Raw genomic sequence first — 24,395 nt, 5'->3', positions numbered from 1 at the left:
TGACATCTTGGGATGCAGAAAAAAGTGGAACCACCACAGATGTCACATGTACACACAGACACAGACATCACCTAAGGCTGCATTCACCTATAGCGTTTGCGGTTCCCGCACGGTTTTCCATGCGGAAGATCATGTGGGACAAAAACGCTAATATTTTGAATCCTCACGGATGCCACTTGTTTGCGGCTATTATATCGCCGCGAACGTGCAGATTATCGTGCTTGTACTATTTCGGGAAACCGCGTGGGCCCCCGCAATGGTCTGAACGATGCACATTGAAGTGTATTGTATTTTCTGTTTAGAGCGGCTCTGTGCGTATTCGGCGGGACAGCCACTCAGGTGTGAATGGAGCCTAAAATCTGCAGAGAAAAGATTTAACCACAAAGGGCGTAGGGGCTTCTTCTCAGTTAGGGCGGTTCCATTTTGGAACTCTCTGCCACAAGCAGTGGTATCTGCAGAGGGTGTCGAATCAGAGACCGTAACATACAGGGGTACAGGTACTCATAAAAACTAGACCACACAGGGACTTATTCACACATGCACGCACAATCACACAGAGACACACACAGGCTGAGCTTGATGGACCTGTGTCTTTATTCAACCTCAAATACTATGTAACATGTGACAGCCGTTCTCCATTGTGATCCAACTCGGCAGTGGATCCATCTAGGAACCCCCGTTCTCGATCATCATCACCCGTGTGAAAGGGGCCTTAAACCACCTGATTGTAGAATCTTTCATATTTATGTATTTCCAATGCGTATTTGGCGTGCGCACTGCACAGTTTAACCTTCTAAAATAACACATGATCACAATTTTTAACACCCAAACATTAAAATTTTAGGGCTTTCATTACCCAATTGGGAAAATTGTTGGATCTCATTGAAATTGATTGCATCATCGCGGGAAAAATATGGTGTGACAAGTCTGAAAGCCCGTCAATGCTAAAGCCTGATGAAGGGACCCTGTGTGGTCCCGAAAGCGCTTGTTGGTCATATGACAAAAAACTTCAATAAATGAAGCTTTTGCTATCCTAAAAGGACTGGTGTGCTGGTGACATTTCTACAATTTTGCTGACATTCGCGGCGCCATCTGCAGTCACTGCGTCATTAACCCCACCAGCGTTCTTGCTCCTCATGGCTCCCTAACTCACCCCATGAGGCATTCTCCTAAATCCCTCTCTCCCTCTGCACACCATAACTGTCTCTTTATACAAATCTATAGATTTTTTTTTTTTCTGTGATTGGCCGGGAAACCTGCTTCCCAGCCAATCAGCGTAGAGCCAGCTTCCCGGCCAATCAGGAAGCGGGGAGGCGGTTCATTACTCGCCACCCGGCTTCCTGATTGGCCAGAAAGCCGGCTTGATGCTGATTGGCTGGGAATCCGGTTTCCAGAAGCGAGCCGGCCAAACAACATGGTGGCGGCTTCCTGGGCAATCAGGAAGGCAGGCGGCGAGTAATGACCCACCTTCCAGCTTCCTGATTGCCCTGGAAGCCAGCTCCATACCAGCGGGAGTACCGAAAGCAAAGTAGCATTACTCGTACTACATACCGGAAAACCGGTATCAATGCATCCCTAACAAAAACAAAGTTGCAGTGTGCAGAATTGCTGGCAAGAGGCTACAGTCCCGTCCAGTGGCTCCCAGAAAGTCTGGAAAATGTATATTAAAGGAAAAAATATTTAGAAAAAAGTTCTGTGTTTAAGGCAGCCGCCTGTTCATTATAAATGGACATTATAAAACAAAATTGGCACCCCACTGTAACCATGATACATGCATTTCTGTTTTGAGGCAAGTAAACGCATGTTGTATCACGTGTCATCAATGTGTAGGAGACCTTCAGGTATTTCAGTATACTGTCACCAATTCAGTGATTCCTCCTGACATGTTGGTTCCCTTTCGTTGCTTGTAATACGTTGTTTGTCTTTTTATTTCAGTAACAATTGTCTCTTCTTTCAGCCTTTCGGAGTTAACCAGCCCGGTCCCTATATTATGTACATGACGGTGGACGCCAATGGCTATCTGAAGAATGCGTCTGGTAAGAAGACATGTTTTGTGGTTCATTGGCTGTATGTATAGTATATATGTATGTCATATAATAGCTTGGGTAGCCGTGCAGTGATGAAAGGTAGTACATGGAATACTTTTTAAACACTGCACAGTGACGCAACATGTTATTGCGGTAATACGCAGTGCTGCAACACAGTCCTGCCAGGAGGTGCGTTGGGGTGCCATTCAGAATGAATGGAAACACAGCGCACCTAGCATGCAATACTGCTCTGTGCGATAGCGAAACACTGTGGCGTGCGTGCCCGTAAAGTATCCTGATCCAGGAAGGGAACAGGTGCTGCCTGTAATTGTGCACTGCAGCATGTTCTTCCCTATGGGAGGACTCGGCTGCACACAATTGCATGCGGTCACACGCACACCCGAACCTGCACATCCATGTGGGCCCAGGTGCAGATTCACTCATCATTATCGTTTAAACATATGTGATTCGACACATCCGAATTTCCGAATCCCGACGCATCCGAATGTGTCCGAATCCGAATTTACATTTCCGAATTTCGGATCACGTCCGAATTTCGTTCAAAAACGAAACTGAATGGGACATGTGACTTTTCTGGCCAATCAGATGTATTTTTCAGTTTAACGCATCTGAATGGGTCTGAACACGAGTTATGGCAACATGGGAGCCATCTGATTGGCCAGAAAAGTCACATGCCGTAACGAAAATTCTTGTTCAGTATATACATATGATACTACAGCTGAGGCTCCTAGACCCGAATGGCATTCGGGAGCTCCCAAATGCAATTCGGAAATTCGGATCCTGAATGTCAATCAGGACTGGGGCCCTCAGCTTTAGTATTATATGTATATGGCTCCCAGACCCGAATGGCATTCCGGAGCTCCCAAATGCTTTTCGTCAATTTGGATCTCGAATGCCATTCGGGTCTGGGAGCCATATACATATAATACTAAAGCTGAGGGCCCCAGTCCTGATTGACATTCAGGATCCGAATTTCCGAATTGCATTTGGGAGCTCCCGAATGCCATCCGGGTCTGGGAGCCTCAGCTTTAGTAATATATATATATGGCTCCCAGACCCGATTGGCATTCGGGAGCTCCCAAACGCAATTCAGAAATTCGGATCCTGAATGTCTAGGAGCCTCAGCTTTAGTATTAATATCTGTATATGGTTTTCTGTGGTAGTCGTAACGAATATTTGTTCGTAAACTCATCCGAAACTAACGAAATTCGGATTTTATCCGAAACCCAAACCGAATTGAATTTCGCATCCGAATGACAAGATAACAAAATATCCAAACAGAACCAAATTTTTCTGCAGCTAACATGTCTATTAGGGATGTCCCGATGCCACTTTTTCAGGCCCAAGTACAAGTACAAGTACATCCCTCATGTACTTGCCGATACCAATTACCGATACTTTTTCTTAAAGGGACAGGTGACTTTAAATGATCCATAGTACAACTACATGTTATGTACTATGGATCATGGTTTAACCTATACATGTTAGCAGGGGAGAATTGTAACTCTATTGCTGGAGTGTAGTGGAGGTGTGTGCTGTATATATGCACTACATATACATTACACACGTCCAGTACACTATAGCAATAGATTTACAGCCAGCCCCGTCCCAGCTTCCCTTACTCACAGTTTCACTCCGATCCCCGTAGCCTCATGCGGTGCCTCTTGTAGTCGGCGCTGGGCAGGATCGCTGCATCGCATCTCGGTGCTCAGCTTGTGGGAGGCGCTCACAATTCTGCCCTGCTAACATGAATAGGTTAAATCATGATCCGTAGTACATATACAGCACGTACATCCACTACACTGCAGTAATAGTTACAATTATCCCCTGCTAACATGAATAGGTTAAATCATGATCCATCTGGGAAACCCCTTTGTTCCTCGTCCTGGTTGGGCCCCCCTGTGCCCTGGGCCCCATACATAGCGGCCGCCTGGGTCACTATGGTGATATTTCCGTAGACAGACCAGACAGACAGACAGACATTTGGATGCATGGATGGATTTTTTGTGGTCAATTATATTAATGAATGTTATGTGTGTGCAAAGGTTCAGAGATCACCAATAGCCAATCAGGTTCGAGCTTTTATGCCTACTTTAAAAATTCAGAAAGAAAACCAGGCATATTCCCTCTTAGATTGCGTCCCCCCAAAGCTTTGATTCGGCGACTACAATAAGCCCGGCAGCAATTGTGACTCTGGTATCTGGAGGCCAACGTCAAAGAAAATAGGATTACGGGGAAGAAAAAGAGAGCGTTTCCTCAGCTACTCCACTCAGGCGATTGTAGAGCGTAAAACCATAACTTCCATTCCCGGCGTGCCGCCTTTATCTGCGCTCTCACACAGCTGCACTGGAAGGAGATTGTATTTTAGATTGGCAGACGGGCGGACGGGGACGCCGGGAAAAAAAAATAATCAAGATTTAACCTTTCGGGTGGCCCCCTTCGGCGCAGCTCTCCGCAGAAACCCCGGGAGCCTGAAGGGGTTAAAGGTGACGAGTGCTGTATAATTTCACTTAATCCCTTTGCACACGCCTTAATCCTCCCGGGCTCTCCAGGACTATCTGTAAAGGGATGAAGAGAGATTGGCAGGTCCTACTCGCCGCGGCTTGTCAGGGTCCCCCGTCGCTTCCCGATAAGATCAACGCGGCGTAGTTAGATACATCTGCGTTTAAAGAGGAGATTGCATGTTACTATTACTACGTATGACTGTTCAGCATTGGGGAGGAGATACTGCTGCCTCCTAAGTGCGTTTTTTAATGGGATTTTCAATTGTACTCACACACTTGTGGCGCAGTCCCATCGATTGCAGTTGTGAAGCGACACCGCCTGCCAAAGGTGAAATCGGATAAATAGATACCAAGCATGTCAAGTCTTAAAATTGTGCGAAATCTCCAAAAACTACCATACTCAAAATTGCCCCTATGCAAAGGTTTAAAAGCTTTTAGCGTCATCAGTTTAGTATTAACTAATGTTCATGGTGATAAGTAACTTTTGTGTGGTGTAATTGTCATTTTTGCACGTAGGCTCACCCTGTGTGTGTTTGTGTACATGGGGACGGGGCCTCATAAAAAATAATAATGTTTTATATATTTTATAAACTTTTTTGAAACTTGCCTTTTTAAACTTTATTGCTATCGCATGTCTATGTGATGGCACAGACACAGTGACAGGTCCTTTTTATGGAGACACCAGGGGTCTATTAGACCCCTAATGTCACCTAAGGACCTCAAAACAGCTGATGAGGCACAGATCAGCTTCTTCTCCAGTTACAGCAGCCAGAAAATGACAGGCTGAAAGCGGAAGTGATGTAATACACATCGCTTCTGGGTTCAGTGATGGGAGGGAAAATCAGTGGGTGGATATATGCTGATCTCCCTCCGATCTCAGTGCAGAGACCCTCTGTGCCAGTCCTGGGCCAGCACTTGGGACAGCAGAGCCTGGCATATCCAGCAGCAGTGGTAGAGGGGGGCATACACTTCCCTCACCGTACAAGCGATCGGGCGGCTCTGTAGCCACCTGAACGCTTGTACGTAACAGCCGTCACTGACTGTACACGATGTTCACGTCTCCCGCTTGCGCGCGCTCTCCCCCGGACCAGGAGCAGGAAAGGACGTTCCACCTGCCGTAAGAGTTCACCATTCATCCTTTTAATTACAATAGCTGGACGGCAAGTAGTTAAAGCCCAATTCAACTTTCAGTTTAAATGAGCTAAATACAATCTAGGAGCATCAAAGCAATAGAGGTACAAAGTCTTCTAGTTCATTTTCTTTAAAAAGCAGCCACAGCCTGAGTAAAAAAGCTTGTCCCCTGCCAGCATGCTGCAGAGAAGGGCCCTTGCATTCTGTGTGGAAGTAGTGGTCTCTGTGCAGAGGTCCAACACCCCCCTACATTGCAATGCAGTAAACTCAAATTGTTGATTGGAGAAAAGCCAGTGAGTGACTCAGCCCACCAGATTCCACCCATAACATAAATATCACTCTTGACGGGACTGGCCCCTTTAACCATGAACATCCCCTGAAGTATTACCTAATGTGTCCATGACTGTTGTAGAAACGGCCAGTTTAGGAATTCAGGACGTCAGTCACTTTGACATCCTTTGCTGCCTTGGAAACAGTAAAAAAAAAAAATCAGAATGGCGTTTTCCGTGAAACGTCATGGCTTTCCTCCGGTGGTAATTGGGGCCTTTTGTTTTGTGTGGATCCTTCAGTTTGGAATACACAGGCACAGTATCCTCCTCCTTCAAGCCGCACGTTTTTGGCCGGTTCCCAAGATCCGCGCTGGTAACAAGGCAATTATAGGACAGCGAATGAAATTATCCAGGCGGGTGTCCTAGCCCCATGTACGTATAGCCCGGAGAGTCGTGCGGTGCCGTGTGGGACCGCATTAGCCATCTGCTACAAATAATAATTTGTCAGACTTGACCGGGTCTGCGAGGCCTGTGCACTCTGTTAAAGGTGTACGACGGTCAGCCGTGTCATGGAGACGCATGTGGAGGACACAGCTGCTCTAGTAAAGCTTATGGTTTTTAAAATGAAATTGCTGCCGAAACCTACCAGCGAGCGTGTGCTTGTGTAGAGCCGGGCCGGGCTACTCTCGTGGCCTGTCCTTGTTGGTGATACAGTGGGTGCTTATGCCGAACCCACCATCCCTGTGCTGAGTTCCTGGGTCTGTACACCCGCTATGCCCATTATGAGGAGCTCCCACCATCCCTGTGCTGAGTTCCCGGGTATGTACACCCGCTGTGCCCATTATGAGGGGCTCCCACCATCCCTGTGCTGAGTTCCCGGGTTTGCACACCTGCTGTGCCCATTATGAGGAGCTCCCACCATCCCTGTGCTGAGTTTCCGGGTCTGTACACCTGCTGTGCCCATTATGAGGAGCTCCCACCATCCCTGTGCGGAGTTCCCGGGTCTGTACACCTGCTGTGCCCATTATGAGGAGCTCCCACCATCCCTGTGCTGAGTTCCCGGGTCTGTGCACCCGCTGTGCCCATTATGAGGAGCTCCCACCATCCCTGTGCTGAATTCCCGGGTCTGTACACCTGCTGTGCCCATTATTAGGAGCTACTACCACTCCTTTTGTGGAACGCACAGAGGTAGGCAGGGACACCGAAAACTCCTTGTTGGACATGAATTTTGGCAGGGAGATCTTACTATTGGAATATCCAAGAATATAGGAATCTTCAGCCCACCAGGTCCCACCTACAACTTAAAATTTCATTTACGGGTGATCTGACCCTTTAAGAAATGTACCTAGGTCAAATACTGTATGCATATTTAATTAAACCTATATGAATATAACAGATTTTTATTGTCCTTCGAGGATTTGTCTTGCACAAAAAGAGAGAAGACAAACCGTTGTCACGCCATTGCCGTTTATCTTGCTTTTAAGAGCTGCGGCTGACCATAAAATGTGAGTTATTGGCAATTAAATTCAGCACCGATTAAAATAGACTATTATTTGAGAGCCTTTAGTTGTGCCATCTGTAAATCTTTTATTGTGGATCGGAAGTCCCATCAACAAGTGCATAATTGAGACTGTGTAGAGAATGAGATTCATGTAACAAATTTAGAGTAGAATAGGGAGTGCTGTGACACCGGAGTTATCATTGATGCCATGCAGGGCTGGGGGACGTAGATTGGAAAGCTGCCAGGGATCCAACCATGTGGAGTCTTAAAGCTGAACTCCGGCCTTCCCTTCAGTCTTGCACAGTTGTACCGGCTCCTCTCCTGGACTGAAATTGCTTCCTCTGATGTCACTGCACACTAGGAGCTTCTCACAATGTCCATTAGAAGCTGCAGCAAGTCAGATAGAGCCGGCTCATTTCCTGGCTGGAGGATATCTGTAATCATCTAGCTGTTTACTCCCAAGCCCTAGTCCCTAGCCCGCCCCTTCCATTCATTGGATTTCAGTTCTTTCAATCATGGAGGCTCAGCATCACATTTGGGCATTAACTAGGCTGGTCTGCCTACAAATACAGCCTGCCTAGGAAGGCCCACCCCTAAAGACTGACATCCACCCAACAAAGCATTTTGCTATTTGCATAACTGCTCTTATGAGCCAGCCCACTGCTTATATAAGTACTGAGGCAGGCTGCTACGATGTCTTCAGGAAGCTATGTGCAGTACCCTGCTGGCCCCCTCCCTCCAGCTATGATATGCCTGCATTGCATTGAGAAGCACACCAGTGATGCCCAGTGGCATCACAAGGGGGTGCGGCCCGCACCCGGGTGACACCATTGGAGGGGGAACACCAAAATGGCTGACAGTGATTTTGGTGTCACCCCCTCTGAAAAGTCGGACACTCGGCCATGGACTGAGAGCCCGACAGTTTCAGGAGAGAGGAGGGGACCCACGGCATACCTTATTCTTCCTCTCTCTGCCAGCGTCCATCACCAAGATGGCCGCCTGCAGGTATCAATAAGTTGGCTGTGTATGCGCGATTACGTCATTACGCACATGCGTGTTGACGTCACAGCGGGGTGTCACCTGGTATTCGCTCCGGGTGACACCTGGTCTCGAGACGCCCATGGTGATGACATCATCCTTTCATTCACTGGACTTCAGTTCTTTCAATCAGGAAGGCTCAGCGTCACATGTGGGTGTAACCAAAGGCAGTCCGCAATACATCCCTATGGGCGGCGGGATGTAAGCACACTTGGGTCCACCTATTTCTGCCCACTGCTGCGTCTGCTTAGATTCCTCGGGCAAAACGTTTACCGACCAGATGTTGGCAAATATAGGTGGGAGCAGGCTTATTTACATCCCGCCACCCATACTGGTTACCTTGGTCCATTATTTATCTATCCTGAGATGGGGGGGATATTGGAACAGATACAGAAGTCATATATGTGACATCGGTCTCGGTTCTGATCCAATCTAGGATCCCCTGTTGAAGCAGAATGAACGAGCCCATGTGACAGGGGCCTAAAGATCACCTACTTGTCTGGTTTCCTCCCTTATAACTCATCAGTCTATTAAAGGCCTAAGAACGAGATGCTTCCAGTGTGTTAGATGCAGAGATGGTCCAGTGAAGGCACGAGGGCTTCTCAGGAAGTTTAATATAGAGCAACATAGAAATATTCTAAAATAATTTAGTGGTATACTTTATCATTTCACCATACCCCAAATAGGATAATGCATATTTTTTTTTTTACCCAAAAGAAGAAAATACACTTTTAAATTTCCTGTACTGCTCCAGGGGATAAGAAAGGCAGAATGTGGTTGCTGTGGGCCACAGAAACGGTTCCCCTCTCAGACACTTTGATGCCTGGGGTACCCAGATATCATTATCTCCGGCGAGGACTACTAACAGCCCGGCGTGCTCTGTTTGCTTCAGAAATCTGTTCCCACACGCCATAAATCTGACATTCCGCGAGGAAATTCACCCTGCGACATTTCACACCACCGCCGGTCTAAAATGGAAACTGTCCACACCGTGTAATTAGTGTTATACGCTTCCGGCACCGCTGTAAAGTTCAAATGGTAATAGCGGCGCCGGCCGCCCGCAATGTGGAGATTCCTGATAATCACAAGGCAAAGGTTGGCCGTGGTTAAAATGAAATATTAACAGCTCCCATCTATTCTGATTTCACAGGGGTGGAACTCGTTTGGGCTTCTGGAATTCTGCAAAGAGAACCAGTCGCGTCTGAGCTCACACAGAAATCTCAGTGTTCTGCTTTGGATTGCTATGACTTTATAGGCTTTCTTATTAATCCCTTGCTGCTAGCCCTTTAAAATGGGATCTGTCAAGATGGATGTAGATTGTCCAAGAACCAGATGGGAGGTGTGTCAGTTGTGGAACCCCCTTTTTCTGGTTACACAATGCCATTCTTGGTGTCAAGAAGTCTGCATAGGTGTTAATCATTGAATGTACCTACCTGAAGGTGTTGATTGTGGTCAAATAGCCAGGGTAGATATGTTTAAATCATGTTCTATTATACTTTATGTGTAAGACAGATGGTGTTGAAAGGCCCCTATCTCTGTTTAGCGATGGTTGTTCCAATATGACGTAGATGGCCTCTTTCATGTCTCTTGTAAACCAGTTGACCTATCTTTCCAAAATTTGCACCTCACTATTCTCGAAAGAAGGTAGAAAAATCATCAAGTCTTGGCCTGCAGGACCTGTCCTGTGTATTTCTTGGTCAGTCATTATCTGCCTTGACACATTCCATGGTGATTGGATTATGATGTCTGCTCTGCACTACCTCTGTGGATGTAAATGCTGGGGTATCCTCTTCACACTCAGAACTGAAGAAGTGATTTGGAGAAGCTACGAAATGTCTTCAACATTACAGAACAAGTCCAGTGGAATGTGACTAACTAGTGATACCATGACCTGGATGAATGAGGACCTTTATAGACGAAATAGGCAGTGGGCTCCTTTGACCCAACCCTGTTCTGGGATGGTTGGTCCATTATGACAGAGATGGCCTCTTTTATGCCTCTTGCAGACCAATTGTCCCATCTGTCCATAATGTGCACCTCACTGTTCTTGAAAGAAGATCCCTTTTCTTTAAGGTGTAGAAAAACTTGACCTGTAGAACTTGCACTCCTGTGTATTTTTTGGACAATCATCATCTTGACACATTCCATGGTGATGGAATTATGGTGTATGTGCCAGTTGAATGTGACTACTACTACAAGCTATACCATGACCTGGTTGAATGAGGACCATCACTGACAAAATAGACAGTGGGCTCCGATAACCTCCTCCCACCACCAAGCTATCCTTAATACAGGACCAAGGCGCTACAGATAGTTTTAGCCTTGAATAAGTACACCTATCCTGGAGCACCATTAGCCCCGACTCCAGTTAAACACTTTCTGTTATTCAGAGCAGCAAATTAATTTTGCCGGTAATTACTTTTACCCTGGAAAGCATTGCCGAGGATTATGCTAGGTCCAGATCAATGGCATTAATTCATCTCTTTCCCATGGATGGTTACCTACATGAAAGGCTCCTTTTCATTAACTGGTCGAAATGAATATACAAAGCGAAAACCGCATTTCATCATACAGATTGCAGAAAACTCGTTATGGATCTTGTTATATAGATTGGCATTCATCTGCAGTACCCCAAGATACACTAACACGGCTTGTGTGTCCCAACTACCAGGTAGCGGCAAAACTACATTCATAAGTAGCCTAAGACTGTTAAGTCATTTTAAAGAAATGAAGAACACTCGCTGGTAAAATGGACCTGTTCTCAGATATTATCACAGCTATGTAGATATAAACCCACACACTGTCTTCTCATCCAGCATTGGTACCTGAATTGGATGAATGGGCACAAATTCCCACAGACTCCCTTCCCGATCTTTTGGAAGGCCTCACCAGAATGGTGGAGGATGTTATAGCCTCATGGAAGGGGGTGGGGGGAGGCAACTCCACATTAATACCCATAGTTTTGGGGTTGATGTCCAACAAGCTCATATACAGTAGGTGTGGTGGCGTTCACAAACTTTTGACCATTTAGTGTATGTGGAATACATGGCAATCTTTTATACCTGCCTGGAGTTCAGCTTTATAAAAGGGGTTGTGGAAAAATCAGGATGCAGAAACATTGGTGCCTTTGCATCTAACAGGGCCCACGGCAAATGCCCCTTTATGAACACAGCCCTTGAGCCACTGACGACAGCATTATTGGTATAGCGAAATGTAATGGCTGCTTCATCAGCTATTAATTGCCTTAAGTGTATATAAAAGCTAATGGAGTCTGGTTAATATAACAAAGTGAATGTAATAAATACATCAGGCGGCTTAAGTAATGCAATAAATATTGCTGGAAGGACTCAGTGCTGCCCGGCCGATTCAGTCATTTGTTTGTCTGATTAAACCGCATTGTCAGGAGGCAGCCTAGCAGCTTGTGGGCTGGGTGAGACGGCTGCTTTTCTTTACAGCCTTTTAAAAAGGAACTCGCAGATGATGCCAACCTGGCGCTTTTCTCAGTGAGCTGTTCTGCCATCTCCGGAGCAGAACCTTCTAAAGATCCGCTCCAAAGTAAAGCCAACCGGTCATAAGCATTGTAACCCTGCAACTGCGTGGCTTTCCGTGTATAGCTTTCCTTTTAAAGAGCTGAATGTGTACCGTCACTGAGCCAAGCCGGCTGTCTGAAAATCTGAACTTTTGGGTATGGGGCAGACGTGCCAACTTCATTCCGCATCATACAGTGGCTGAGTGACCTATCACCAGGTCTGAGCACTGTCACATGTGGCACAGAGGGGCAGTAGGGCTTTCAGAAAGTCAGTACTTGCACTTGCACTATATATTCTTCTAAAAGTAGCACCAGGGGATTTTTGCTATTAAGCTGCAAGGTTACACTGCTTCTTATCAGCATGTGACAGGTGTCATTTAAAGCTGAAGTGCGGCCAGTGCACACCAACCCCCTCCACCGGCCTAACTTAATTTAAAAGACATTCCTAAGCCTTTTTACTTACCTAAATCTGTAGCCACCACTTGACATGTTGGGTCATGTTGGAAGATGGAGAAAAGATGGAGAAAACAATTTATAATGAATGCGCTGCGCTTCATCTAGAACAATACATAAACAAATCTCTATATTAAATGTGTGCTTAAATAATACATGCAATCAAAAAAGTGTTCACAATGAATCTTCTTATAAATAATAATCCTAGGAAAAGTTCAATCTTATATTACGTGTTCAAATATACACAAATGTGGAATCACACGTATATAGTGCTCAGGATTTCTCCTTTGTGCACCACACTCTATCCTTCCACTGTGAAAGTCCTTTATACAAAGTCCATGCGTCAACTCCAATTATCACCCAGGTGCTCCCCCTCTCAGTGGGCCGCTCACCTTATAAATAGACCTGAACGGGTCTAAAATCGCTTTAATGGGTCTCCAATCGATCTCATGCAAAGGCCATCTCTCCACAATCGTTGCACAGAAAATGACGTCAGCATGTCATCACGACCATATCCAATAAAATATAAAAACAGCCCATATCGTAAAACCGCAAAATTAAAAAATCTCCTTTATTTAAAAAACTACTCACGTGAAAAAAGTAGACATAAAACTTCAAATAAAATGTATGCTCGACACCTCTCCTTGTTCTTTGGGTGCAAAAACAGATCAAACAGGAGCTGTGCTGCCGACCATGCAATCTCCAATCCACGTCTGCGAGACTCCGCCCTACGCGTTACGTCACAATTGACTTCATCTGGGGCTTGCAACTAGTTACCAACTTTCTTTTTGCATCTATTTTGACACTGAATATTCTTCTTATTGCATTAGGCTAGTGGTGGCTGGTTTTCCTTAACACCCCTTACTTGCTTGGCCAAGCATTAGTTAGGGGTAAGTGTTTTTCCCCATAGTTCTCTTAAGGGTCACGGGAGGACATATACTGGTGTCCTCCCGTGACCCAAAGCTCAGTATATCGCGAGCTGTACTGAGACCGCCGCAGCCGGGACGGATCCCGACATCACTGTTGAGATGCACCCAGCTGCATGAATGACAGCGGGCTCTGCCTATCTAGGGGCAGAGCCAGCTGTACCCACCCCCTCCCCCATCCATTCCTCCAGTCAGTGCTGGAGGATCAGAGAGGGGAGGGGGAAACCCTGCAGGGAGTGTTGACTGAGCGAGCGATGGTATGTGTTCGCTCACTTGCTGATCTATTGAGAGGACGTGTGACAGTTTCATTGTCACACGTCGACTCGAACTATGAGGATGAGTGATTTTCACTCACCTCATAGTTCTCCTTTAAGCATTGTTTGGCATAATGGTGCAATGCCGGGGTGGACACCCAAGAAATGACAGGCTCTTGGAAACATCAGAATCACTCAAAGAGTTTGCAGATGTCATTTTCCAAACTGTAAGGTTATAGAATAAGATTTTTAATGCAATCGGCTGCTGTGAGCCGGAGGCCTACGTTACCTTTGCTCTAAAGTAGGGTATACATGGGTCTGGTTTTTGTTTTAGTTCAACTGAATGAAAAAAATAGAACAGATTCCTCCTCCATTCATGGTGAACAGCAGGGATGGGCGAATGACCCGCTGCTTCTATTATAGTGGCCAATGTCCACTGTCAGAATACCAGAACTGAGGATGGAGCTGATTGACTGCAAGCTCCATCCGGCTGGAGATTTTCCAACATGTTCTAATGATCAACCTCTGCCGAAGGAATAGGGTCAACAACACGGCGAATTCCCGCTGATTCGACTGAAATTTGCTGCGTGTGTACCCAGCTTCACTCTCATGATCCAGTCCCATACGAGTGACATTCATGCGGCATGTTTCAGTAAATACAAAGGTCAGAGTGTAAAGGAGCATGGCAGGAGTCAAGACTGGAGTAGGAGACATTATGACAGCATCTGGCAAAATCTAACACCCGTCTCCTGCTCACTCCTGTCTTCAGTAATGATCCTTCAGAGTGACTGGGGGAACATTTCACATCGTACAATGCTGAGAGTAATCTCATTAGGTGGTAGTGAGAGTCTGCCTGCATGTCAGGGCTCCAACTGTATCTGTGATGGAGGAAAAGGGCTTAGAGGTTATAAATTGGGCTCTTCAAATTCCGAGGCCCACCATGGACCACATGGAACCCTTTAAGGCCCAGGATTCTGCATTTCTTGGTGAGTCCAACACAGATCAAATATAAAAATAGATTTCACTGCATCAACCAATCCTTCAACAAAAAGCTCTCCCCTCTTTTTTGATTGAACATCACAAAGATTCTCATCTATAAGTATCGATAGCAGAACACAGCTCCTATTCTGAGACGATGGAAGAACATGAATACTAGGGATGCACCAATACTAGTATCGGTGCCGATACCAAGTATTTGGATGAGTACTCACCCAAATGCTCTGATACCCCCGATACCGGAACTTCTGGTCAGAGGGAGATTTCCTCTGACCAGCAGTGCCGCAAGGGAACAAGGAGTCGGCTTCCCTGCCAACCAGGATGCCGGGCGGCGGGTAATGACTCGCCTCCCGGCTTCCTGATTGGCAGGGAAGCCAGCTCCATGCGGTTTGGCCGGCTCCATGCTGATTGCCTGGGAAGCCTGCTTCCCGGCCAAACAGCATGAAGCCGGGTGGCAGGTATTGACATGCTGTCTGGCTTCTTGATTGGCTGGGAAGCTGGCTCCATGCTAGCGGAAGTACCGGTATCTGTACTCAGTATCGGCAAGTACCATAAGATAAATATCAGTACCCGTACTTGATACCGAAAAAATCAACCCATGTCAAGGGACTTGCCTCTAAATCTTCAAAATTATATATTCTTGACCTGACCCAATTAACCAAAACCTCTCAAGTAGGACTCAATATTAGGTCCTTCAACTTCTTAATACCTAAAGGCTCAGGTATATGTGTGTTTCAAGAGCACATCAAATGCCGGTCAACAGATTCCTATTGACTTCAATAGAGTAGTGCAGATGACAGTTCAAAGGCTCCGTTTGACCTGCTTTGCCTTGCATTTCCTTGGGGGCGAGGCATGTCATAGTGAGGTACATTTGAATTGAAGGCAATGCATTTTGTATTTGAACGCCTACATTTGAGCAGCGCTGGCAAAAGCTGAGTTTGACAAGAACGCTTATGTATATGAGCCCTTAAAGAGGCCCTGTCAGGTATAAAAAATACCAGTGCCCGACAATAGAAGACACAGCATATTTGCCTCTGGTGACACATGTGCCCTACCTCCCCTCCGTTCCAAGACTGCAGCCTCTGAAAGCCTCTTCAGCACTCAGCACTATCAGGATGCCATGCCATGGTTCCCTTCTTCAATCTCTATGTCACTACAGAACACAGCAGTGCCATAGGGGTGGAAGGATGGAGCCATAGCACTCCTGTGGACACAGGCATCGGACACTCCAAGATGTGTTGCATGCCAAAGAGGTTGCTAGCAACATTGGACCATTCCCATGTGAAATATTCCAATGATCATCCTTATATGGAAAACTCTTAAAAACTATGGCTTTCTTTTTAACAAGTCCACAATGTCCATATTTCTATTCAGAAAGGTCCTCTTTATAGACGTTTTGTTGGATGGGTACAAGCTCAAGGCAGCACGATGTTCGCAATCTCAGTGTTTAAACTGCAGGGCGCGTTCTACGACGTGCCATAAAAATGACGTTTGCCTCTCGGCACCTTATAAAAGATACCTCATGATTCAATGCCATTGTTAGTTACTGCTGAACAGATAAGACTCCTCAGGCTTAGTCATTCGGTCCACAAGATAGCTGCCTTCATTGGCACGGTGTAAACGTGAGGGTCCAGCTCCCCTCGCCAGTAATTATACATCCAGCGGCCGAGCAGATGATTAAACTGATCCGTCACAAGTTTTCCCGGGCAAGTGTGAAATATTTCAATGATCGGCCTTGTGTTGGCATTAAACAGTACAAAGAGGGAAATAATTGCTTCTTCTGTGTCCAGACAGCGCTGGAATATATCTGGGGACGTCTGGCCGAGGCGGGAACACGAGCTCGGAAATCACATCTGAAACATTCTGTTTTATTGCCGCTGTTTTAAGAAGAATTAAATTTCAGATCTATTTAGTCCCCAGTGCGGAAAACTGTCCTTGAGACATGCTCATATCTACTGAAAGCAATCTGATCTGTATCCCTTTCTGTCTATCCATATCTATCCATCCTATATCTGTCTGTCTGTCTATCTATCTATTTATCTGTCCATCCCATATCTATCTATCCCTATATCTATCGATCCATATCTATCTATCTCTCTCTATCTCTCAATCTCTCTCTCTCTCTCTCTATCTATCTATCTATCGATCCATCCATCCATCCATCCCATATCTTTCTTTCTTTCTACTGTATCTATCTTGGTTATCTATCAGTCTGCTTGTACAATGTATCTATCTTTTCTTTCTTTCTATCATTTTATCTTGTTCATCTTCTTAATCCATCTGTATCTATCTTTCTATCTTTATCTCTGTCTATCATTCTGCCTAATTAATCATCTTTATCTATCTGTATCTGTCTTTCTAGTGGATGTTTTAGGAATAATTACATTTCAGATCTATTAAAGTCCTAAGTGATGTAATATCTGTCTGTCTATCTGTCTGACTGTATCATTCTGTATCTCTCTCTCTCTCTCGCTCTCTCCTCTCTCTCTCCTCTCTCTCTTATCTGTGTATCTATTTGTCTGCTTGTACAATGTATCTATCTTATCTGTCTATCTTTATCTTTGTTCTATCGTATCTATCTTGTTTCTAGCTATCTAATTGTCTGTCTTCTACTAAATATATTTATTTATCTATATCCATCACTCACTGTCATCTTAGTATCTATCTATCTATCTATCTATCTATCTATCTATCTATCTATCTATCTATCTATCTATCTATCTATCTATCTTTTTCTACCTATCTCTTGGGTTCCTGGGACCTTTCCGCTCCCTTAAGGTGACATCACCAATCCCTCACTCCCCCTACACAGAGGAGTACTTAGTGAGTTCTGATGGCCCGGTCTCCGCTGCATGTTGACATCATGTGGCGGACATCCTCTCTCGGCCGCTTCTGAGCAGTACATCCACATTGACTTCTATGGTGTTCTTCTGCCTCCACCTGCCGGCCGGAAGACAAGCCGGATGTATGATGTCAACAAGCAGCGGAGGCCGGGCCCATCAGAACTCTGTAAGAATTCATCTGTGCACAGGGAGGGAGCGGTGATGTCATCTTAAAGGGATCGAAAGCATAAGTGCACTTTGTTTATAGGTGCACTTATCCTTTAATTATTTTTTTCCCAAAAGAAAAGAAAATCAGTTGTAACTGCTTAAAAAAAGCGGGTGTTAGACTTTTCTTTGTTTGTCGCTTATTTAAAGTCCACCTTAAACTACCTGTTTATAATAATACTGTGTTAATGCTTTTGTGTTTAATGCCTCATTTTAGTAATTTTGCCCATAGTTTTACTTTACGATCCTTTAGCCATTTCTTGACTACACACCTTTATCTGTCCCCATGACAGCTCTAGGAAGTTAGGTTTGGGAGAGTTGGGTGTCTCCTGCATGGATACTCTGTAGGAGCCCAAGGGAGGAGAGAACAGACTACAGATTGGTAGTTATAGTTCAGCAGTACAGCTCACATCACTGTCTGCCGCTTAATAATAGCTGTACATGATCACACCTAGGGGGTATGTAAACAAATGACTGGTCCTCTTTGGGTTGTCAAGCATTGATTTGTGTTTAATTATCTAAAGGAGTTGTTATAATTCATTCAAATTAAATACGAAGGAAGGTGCAGCACATGCAGGGTCTGGCGAAGTGTTTTGCTCCATGTTTACATGTGTAGGGCTGGAAGTAAGTGATTATTCCTGTGTTTAATTTCAGCCGGGCAGCTGAGTCAGTCGGCACACATGGCTCTCCAGCTGCCGTACAACGTCCTGGGATTAGGGCGCAGCGCCAACTTCCTCGATCATCTGTACGTCGGAATCCCTCGGCCGCCCGGAGAAAAGGTCAGTATAGCCTGCATGTGGTAAATGTGTATGTTATTTATTGCTGCAGCGTAATGCCAGTGAGAGAGATCGACTGTGAAAGAAATGCGTCTCATTCTCTACACAAGGACATTGCAGGTCACGGCAATGCTGGGTGTAATGTGGTGGCTTGCTTTGTGCTCATTTCTTCCTCTTACCTTGATAAATGAGGCTTCTACGCCGTTCAACAAGCTAAAGCAAACTGTTGTGAGAGAGAGATACATGGGCTGCGATGGCTTCTGAAAGTTCTGGCTGTCTCCGCAGCTCACAATCTGACATGAACAAGCATGCTACAAGTGAAACCAGAGTTTAAAGTGACACTATTTTCTGTACTTGCTAAAAACACTGTTAGCTTGAAAAAGGCAAACTAATGCATTTACCACATCTATGGACTGGTAAGGTGCAATATATTACATTTTTCTTTTGGCTTCATATGCCTAAAGGGACACTAAACTCAGGAGTTAAATCTTAAAAACGGATTCAGGTATCCTAACTATTAACAACAATGTATCTTATTTGTGCATCACTCGGCTGCAGATCCTCCAATCATCTCTGAATTGGTGCCGACACTGTCCGTCCTTCTGGAGGGTGACTACTTTTGTTCCCCATGGTCCATGTGTGCGTTGTAAAGTAGTCACCGATCCAAGCTCGCTCCCGGGATGGACTACAATCTAGATACAAATTAGTAAACGAAACATGAGATTCTAGTTTATCACAGGGCGAGCTTGGAGCAGTGACTACTTTCCACACAGGGACCATGGGGAACAAAAGTAGCCCCCCTCCAGAAGAAAGGACAGTGTCAGCACCAATTCAGAGATGATTGGAGGATCTACAGCCGACTGATACACAAATAAGATACATTTTTGCTGTTAGTTAAGGTACTTGAATGCATTTTTAAGATTTAACTCCTGAGTTTAGTGTCCCTTTAGGCATATGAAGCCAAAAGAAAAATGTAATATATTGCACCTTACCAGTCCATAGATGTGGTAAATGCATTAGTTTGCCTTTTTCAAGCTAACAGTGTTTTTAGCAAGTACAGAAAATAGCTGTTGATCCTGATGTGCCACGTCCTTGTCACTGCTGTGAGATTAAAATAGAAAACAGCCTTATTTTTATTGTGTAAACCACTAGACCCATCAGTCTTTATGTAATGAAGTTGAAGAAAGGCAGACCTGTTTGAAGTTCAGCCTGTGGGACAGCCATGGCTCCCTCCATAGATGCAGTGTAGACTGGAAGTGTTTTTTGCAGGATCACCAGGTGAAAATAAAGAAAACTAATGCACAAAAAAAGAAAACTAATGCAGCTATCACAGCTAATGACTGCTAAACTTGTGTCTCTCTCTCTCCCCCCTCCCATTTCTCTCAAGTGAATTTGGGAAAATGGAATTACCCACTCATATCTGCCCCCCAGAAACGGTCACCTGACTGTGCTGACCAATCAGAAGCACTTCTTAGCTAAAGCGCTTCTGATTGCTCAGAGCAGTCAGAAACACTTAAAGTGACATTAAACCCTCAGATTTTTTAACATAAACCAATACTGTAATGTGTGCCTTACTGTAATCCATGATTGTTTCCCTTCTCTTTGCTGCTCTTCCTTTTAAAAACCTCATCTCTTCTCATGCTTGGGGAGAACTTCCCTTTGCAGCAGACTGCCTCTTCCTGTAGTGCTGGCTCAGGTTACAAACCTACACACAGACACCATGTATCCATTCCAGAGACAAGGCAGTCTGCTGCAAAGGGAAGTTCTCCCCAAGCATGAGAACAGATACAGATTTAAAAGGAAGAGCAGCAAAGAGAAGGGAAACCACCATGGGTTACAGTAAGGCGCACATTACAGTATTGTTTTATGTTACAAAATCTGAGGGTTTAATGTCACTTTAAGTTCTCAAAATGTGCGTGCAAAATAGACTTCATCTTAAGCTGGCCATACACCAGTAAAATTTGGGTTGAAATTCTGAATAACCGTTAGTTGGAACATTTGATCTTGCCATCATTGAGCTGACTAATTTCATTCAAAAACTCCTTTAAATTGTAACCAGATCTGCTACTTGATTGGAATCTCAGAAGTATTGAACTGTTTGGGGCGGGGGGGTTTGTGTGCCCAGCACATGCGCATTACAGTATGTACGATTTCTTCCGAACGGAAATCACATTCAGGGTTAGAATTTAATTTGTTCAGAAACAAGAAAACATTTTCCATCCTGAGCCTTTGAACTTTCTCCTCCATTTGGCTGAAAAGGATTGTCTAGCGGTGTGCGGGCAGCTTTCCTGACGTGCACTCTGGTCCTAGGGGTTGCTCTTTCCACTGGCTCCCTGAAAGGGGGGTCGGCTGTGTCGTGTCAGCAGACAGTGAATGTTTTGTGAACGCCTTCGTTCATTAGTCTTCTTTATAATTGGGACCATGCTGAGCTCTGCCAGATAAATCTACTTAGTCATCCATCATTAGACATGACTAACATTTGCTAATGAATCATCTAAATGGCCAGTGAAAAGTCCGATTACATCCCAGTTTTATAATTGAATCTGCTTCCGTTGCCGCGCTGTATTATAGTCGATTGCTGGTCGCACTGTTCCGTAGGGATGTCTGCGCAGTTTCCATTAGTCGTGTGTCTATTTCTCTTTTCAGCAAATAAGACGGCAGGAATGGACGGCGATCATTCCAAATTCCCAGCTCATCGTCATTCCGTACCCGCACCAACAGCCTAAAAGGTAATAACAGCCTGAGAACTATGCAGCTCATTATTATTTGTTTACGCATTTCAGGTATTTATATAGCACTGACAAATTACATACTGCACATTCACATCAGTCCGTGTCATCAAGGTGCTTACGGTCTAAGGTCCCCATTGTACATGCATGCAGGGCCAATTTAGACAGGAGCCAATTAACCTTCTAGCATGTCTTTGGAGTGTGGGACGAAACTGGAATACCTGGAGGAACCCCACACAAGCACAGGGAGAACATGCAAACTTCTTGGAGAGAGTATTCTGACCGAGATTTGAACCAGGACCCCCAGTGCTGCAAGGCATAAGCGCTAACCACCAAGCCACTGTGCTGCCTTTATTTTATTTTTTCTTGCTTTTGAATCAGAGAGCAGCTGCACAATATGGCCAAAGGTTTGTGAACGCCTGTCCATCACACCATTATGAGCTTGCTGGACATCCCATTCCAGATGCATGGGCATTATTATGGAGATGCCACCGGGTGCACTATAGTAGACTCCACTCTCCAATCCACAACATTTTAGAGTGTGTCTGTGGGAATTTGTTCCCGTGTAGTCAAAAACCCTTTGTGAGGTCAGGTATGTTGATGTTGGGTCAGAAGACTTGGCTTGCAGATGGTGTTCCATGAGATCCCAAGGCTGTTGAATCTGGTTGAGGTCAGGACCCTGCTCAGGCCATTCAAATTACTCCACACCACACTTATCAACCATGTCTTTATTAAAACAGTGATTTTGCGGCGCTAAATCACTGTTTAAATTGTCGGGACTCCTTAGTCTGTATTGTGGCAGCTTCTTTACCCACATTATTAGTGTATTATACAGAAGCGCAGATCAATAGATTTTACATGTCTTTATGGAGCTGGCTTTGTGCACAGGAGTTACAGTCATGCTGGACAAAACAAAGAGCTTTCACCAACCTCTTCCCACAAGGTTGAAAGTGCACCATTGCCTTTGTATGCTGTAGCATTAACAGTACCCTTCATTGGAAACATCTGAACTCAATCATTTGGAGGGGATGTCCACATACTTGCAATATACTAGGTGTGATGGCCATGTTCTCAAACGTTTGGCCAATTGCTGTATGTCTTAAAGGGAACCTAAAGTCTTGATAAATAATTAATTTGTGAAGGAAGGAAGGATCGTTTAACAGGTATCTCCTGCAGGAGATGGTCAAAGAATGCAAATAGGCTACAAGAGATGGTCATAGAGTGTAGACATGCTGCAAGCACTCGTCAGAGACTGCAGACATCCTACAAGAGATGGTCAGAGAGTATAGACATGCTGCAGGCACTCGTCAGAGACTGCAGACATCCTACAAGAGATGGTCAAAGAGTATAGACATGCTGCAGGCACTCGTCAGAGACTGCAGACATCCTACAAGAGATGGTCAGAGAGTATAGACTTGCTGCAGAAGATAGTCAAAGACTGCAAACATGCTACAAGAGATCCTGCAGGACACGGTCAAATGCTACAAACATACACCTGGGTCCTAGAATTGTGATCCTATATAATTTTGCTAGAAGAATACAAAGAACAGATATAATCAAGCTAGAAAATGGGTGGTGGAAAAGTGTGAACTGTGTTTGTAAAAGAGAACTATGGGACAACCTTTTTTGGCCATAGTTCTCTTCAGGGTCTCAGGAGGACATATACTAATGTCCTCCGGTGACCCAAAACTCAGTATATAACGGGCCATTGCCCACTATATGCTGAGAGCGCAGAGCCACGCCGCAGCCAGGACGGATCCCGACTATACTGTCGAGATCCACCCTGCTAGCTGATCGACAGCTGGCTCGGCCTATCCAGCTGTGCCCGCCCCCTCCCCTGTCCATTCCTCAAGTCCGCGTTGGAGAAATGGAGAAAAGAGGGGGGAATACCTGTGGGGAGTGGTGACTGACAGTCATTGCTCTCTGCAGGGAGATGATCGGGAAGTCAGCGATCAGCAGTATGTGTTCACTGACTTTCCGATCAATAGATCCGACCTATGACAGCTCCAGTGTCAAAGGTCGGCTTGAATTATGGGTATGAGTGTTTTTAACTATAAGAAATTCTAAATAAATAAATATAAAAGTAATAATGGTTGTGAGCGCCTGATAGTATGCAGAAGGAATTTCCAGAGAAAGGGAGAAGCACCAGAGAAGTCCGGAACTTTTAAATAGTGTTGCCCAAGAAGAAGAAATTAATTCTGTGTTTGGAGCAGCGGTTCCTCACTATGTAGCAGGTGACAGTGAAGTACCAGACTGTATAGAACCTTTTATATTCCAAGTCATTTGTTTGCATTGTGTGCCACGGACCAAGGGAAGCTTATGAAGGAACTTGAAAGAAAAGCGCTATAGAGAGGAGCTCATCGTCTGCCTGCTTCTAGGATGCTCCTGTTTGGCCTTTCCCCAGATGTGGAAGAGTTAATCGGTATTTATTGTCATCATTGAAGCCTGTGTCTGTCTCCTATCCCCTGGCATCTCTTCTTCCTGGAACTTGGTGCTATCTCTTCACATGTATCTTCCTTAATAAGCGTCTATTGATTTTCCTCTCCGGCGTGGTCCAAGTTATTTTGGGAATCGGAAGGGAGGCCTGGAGTCAGAACCTTAGCTGTTAGCACGTAAATCTCCATCATAACGCGGGACAGTTTAGCCGGCCGTGCTATTGTCTTCGGAAATTGTTTCAGCTTGACTCGTTAAGTGCAGCAATTAACGAACACAAGCGATACTGACACCATTTCCGCAGGCACGTAAGATTTGTGCTCTCCATTTTGTATGCTCTGTACCTTAATAAAAAAAGCTGCAGAGCTCGGAATGCATCAAGGTTATCTTTCTTTAAAGTGAACACCTGGCCCATGCAGAGCAAAGTGACAGTGTCTTTGCAGAGGGCACCCCCGATACTCACCGTGCCAACGTTTCCTTGCCACTCCTTATTTTGTCACAGCCTGCACTAAAATGACTGGTGTCTCCGACTGTGACAAGTAGTGACATCACTTCCTCAGTCATGTGACTCTGCTCGGTCCTTATGTTTTCCTGCTAGACCTCGGCACCGTCACCCGGGTCACCTGCTCCCCCCTATCTGGATGTGCCAAGTATTGTCTTCTGCTGTGACAGAACAGTGGGGAGCTCTGGCAAGCTGAGTATAGGCCAGTCAAGGGGACCTATTGCACACACACTTTCATTGAGTTCCCAGAGTCCCCACC

General features: G+C 45.2%; 1 protein-coding gene across 1 annotated transcript in view; it reads left to right on the top strand.

Moving 5' to 3' along the window:
• Window positions 1-24,395, top strand: part of ITFG1 (integrin alpha FG-GAP repeat containing 1) — a 178,027-nt gene that overhangs the window by 135,444 nt on the left and 18,188 nt on the right. Inside the window, 3 exon segments of the mRNA XM_018553222.1 lie at window positions 1,958-2,036; window positions 18,351-18,475; window positions 21,119-21,201. Of these exon segments, the coding sequence (XP_018408724.1) occupies window positions 1,958-2,036; window positions 18,351-18,475; window positions 21,119-21,201 (287 nt within the window).

The sequence above is a fragment of the Nanorana parkeri genome, unplaced genomic scaffold, assembly GCF_000935625.1.
Source record: "Nanorana parkeri isolate BGI_ZX_2015 unplaced genomic scaffold, ASM93562v1 scaffold6, whole genome shotgun sequence".
In the NCBI taxonomy this organism is placed as follows: domain Eukaryota; kingdom Metazoa; phylum Chordata; class Amphibia; order Anura; family Dicroglossidae; genus Nanorana; species Nanorana parkeri.
This window is presented reverse-complemented; position numbering and strand designations above follow the sequence as displayed.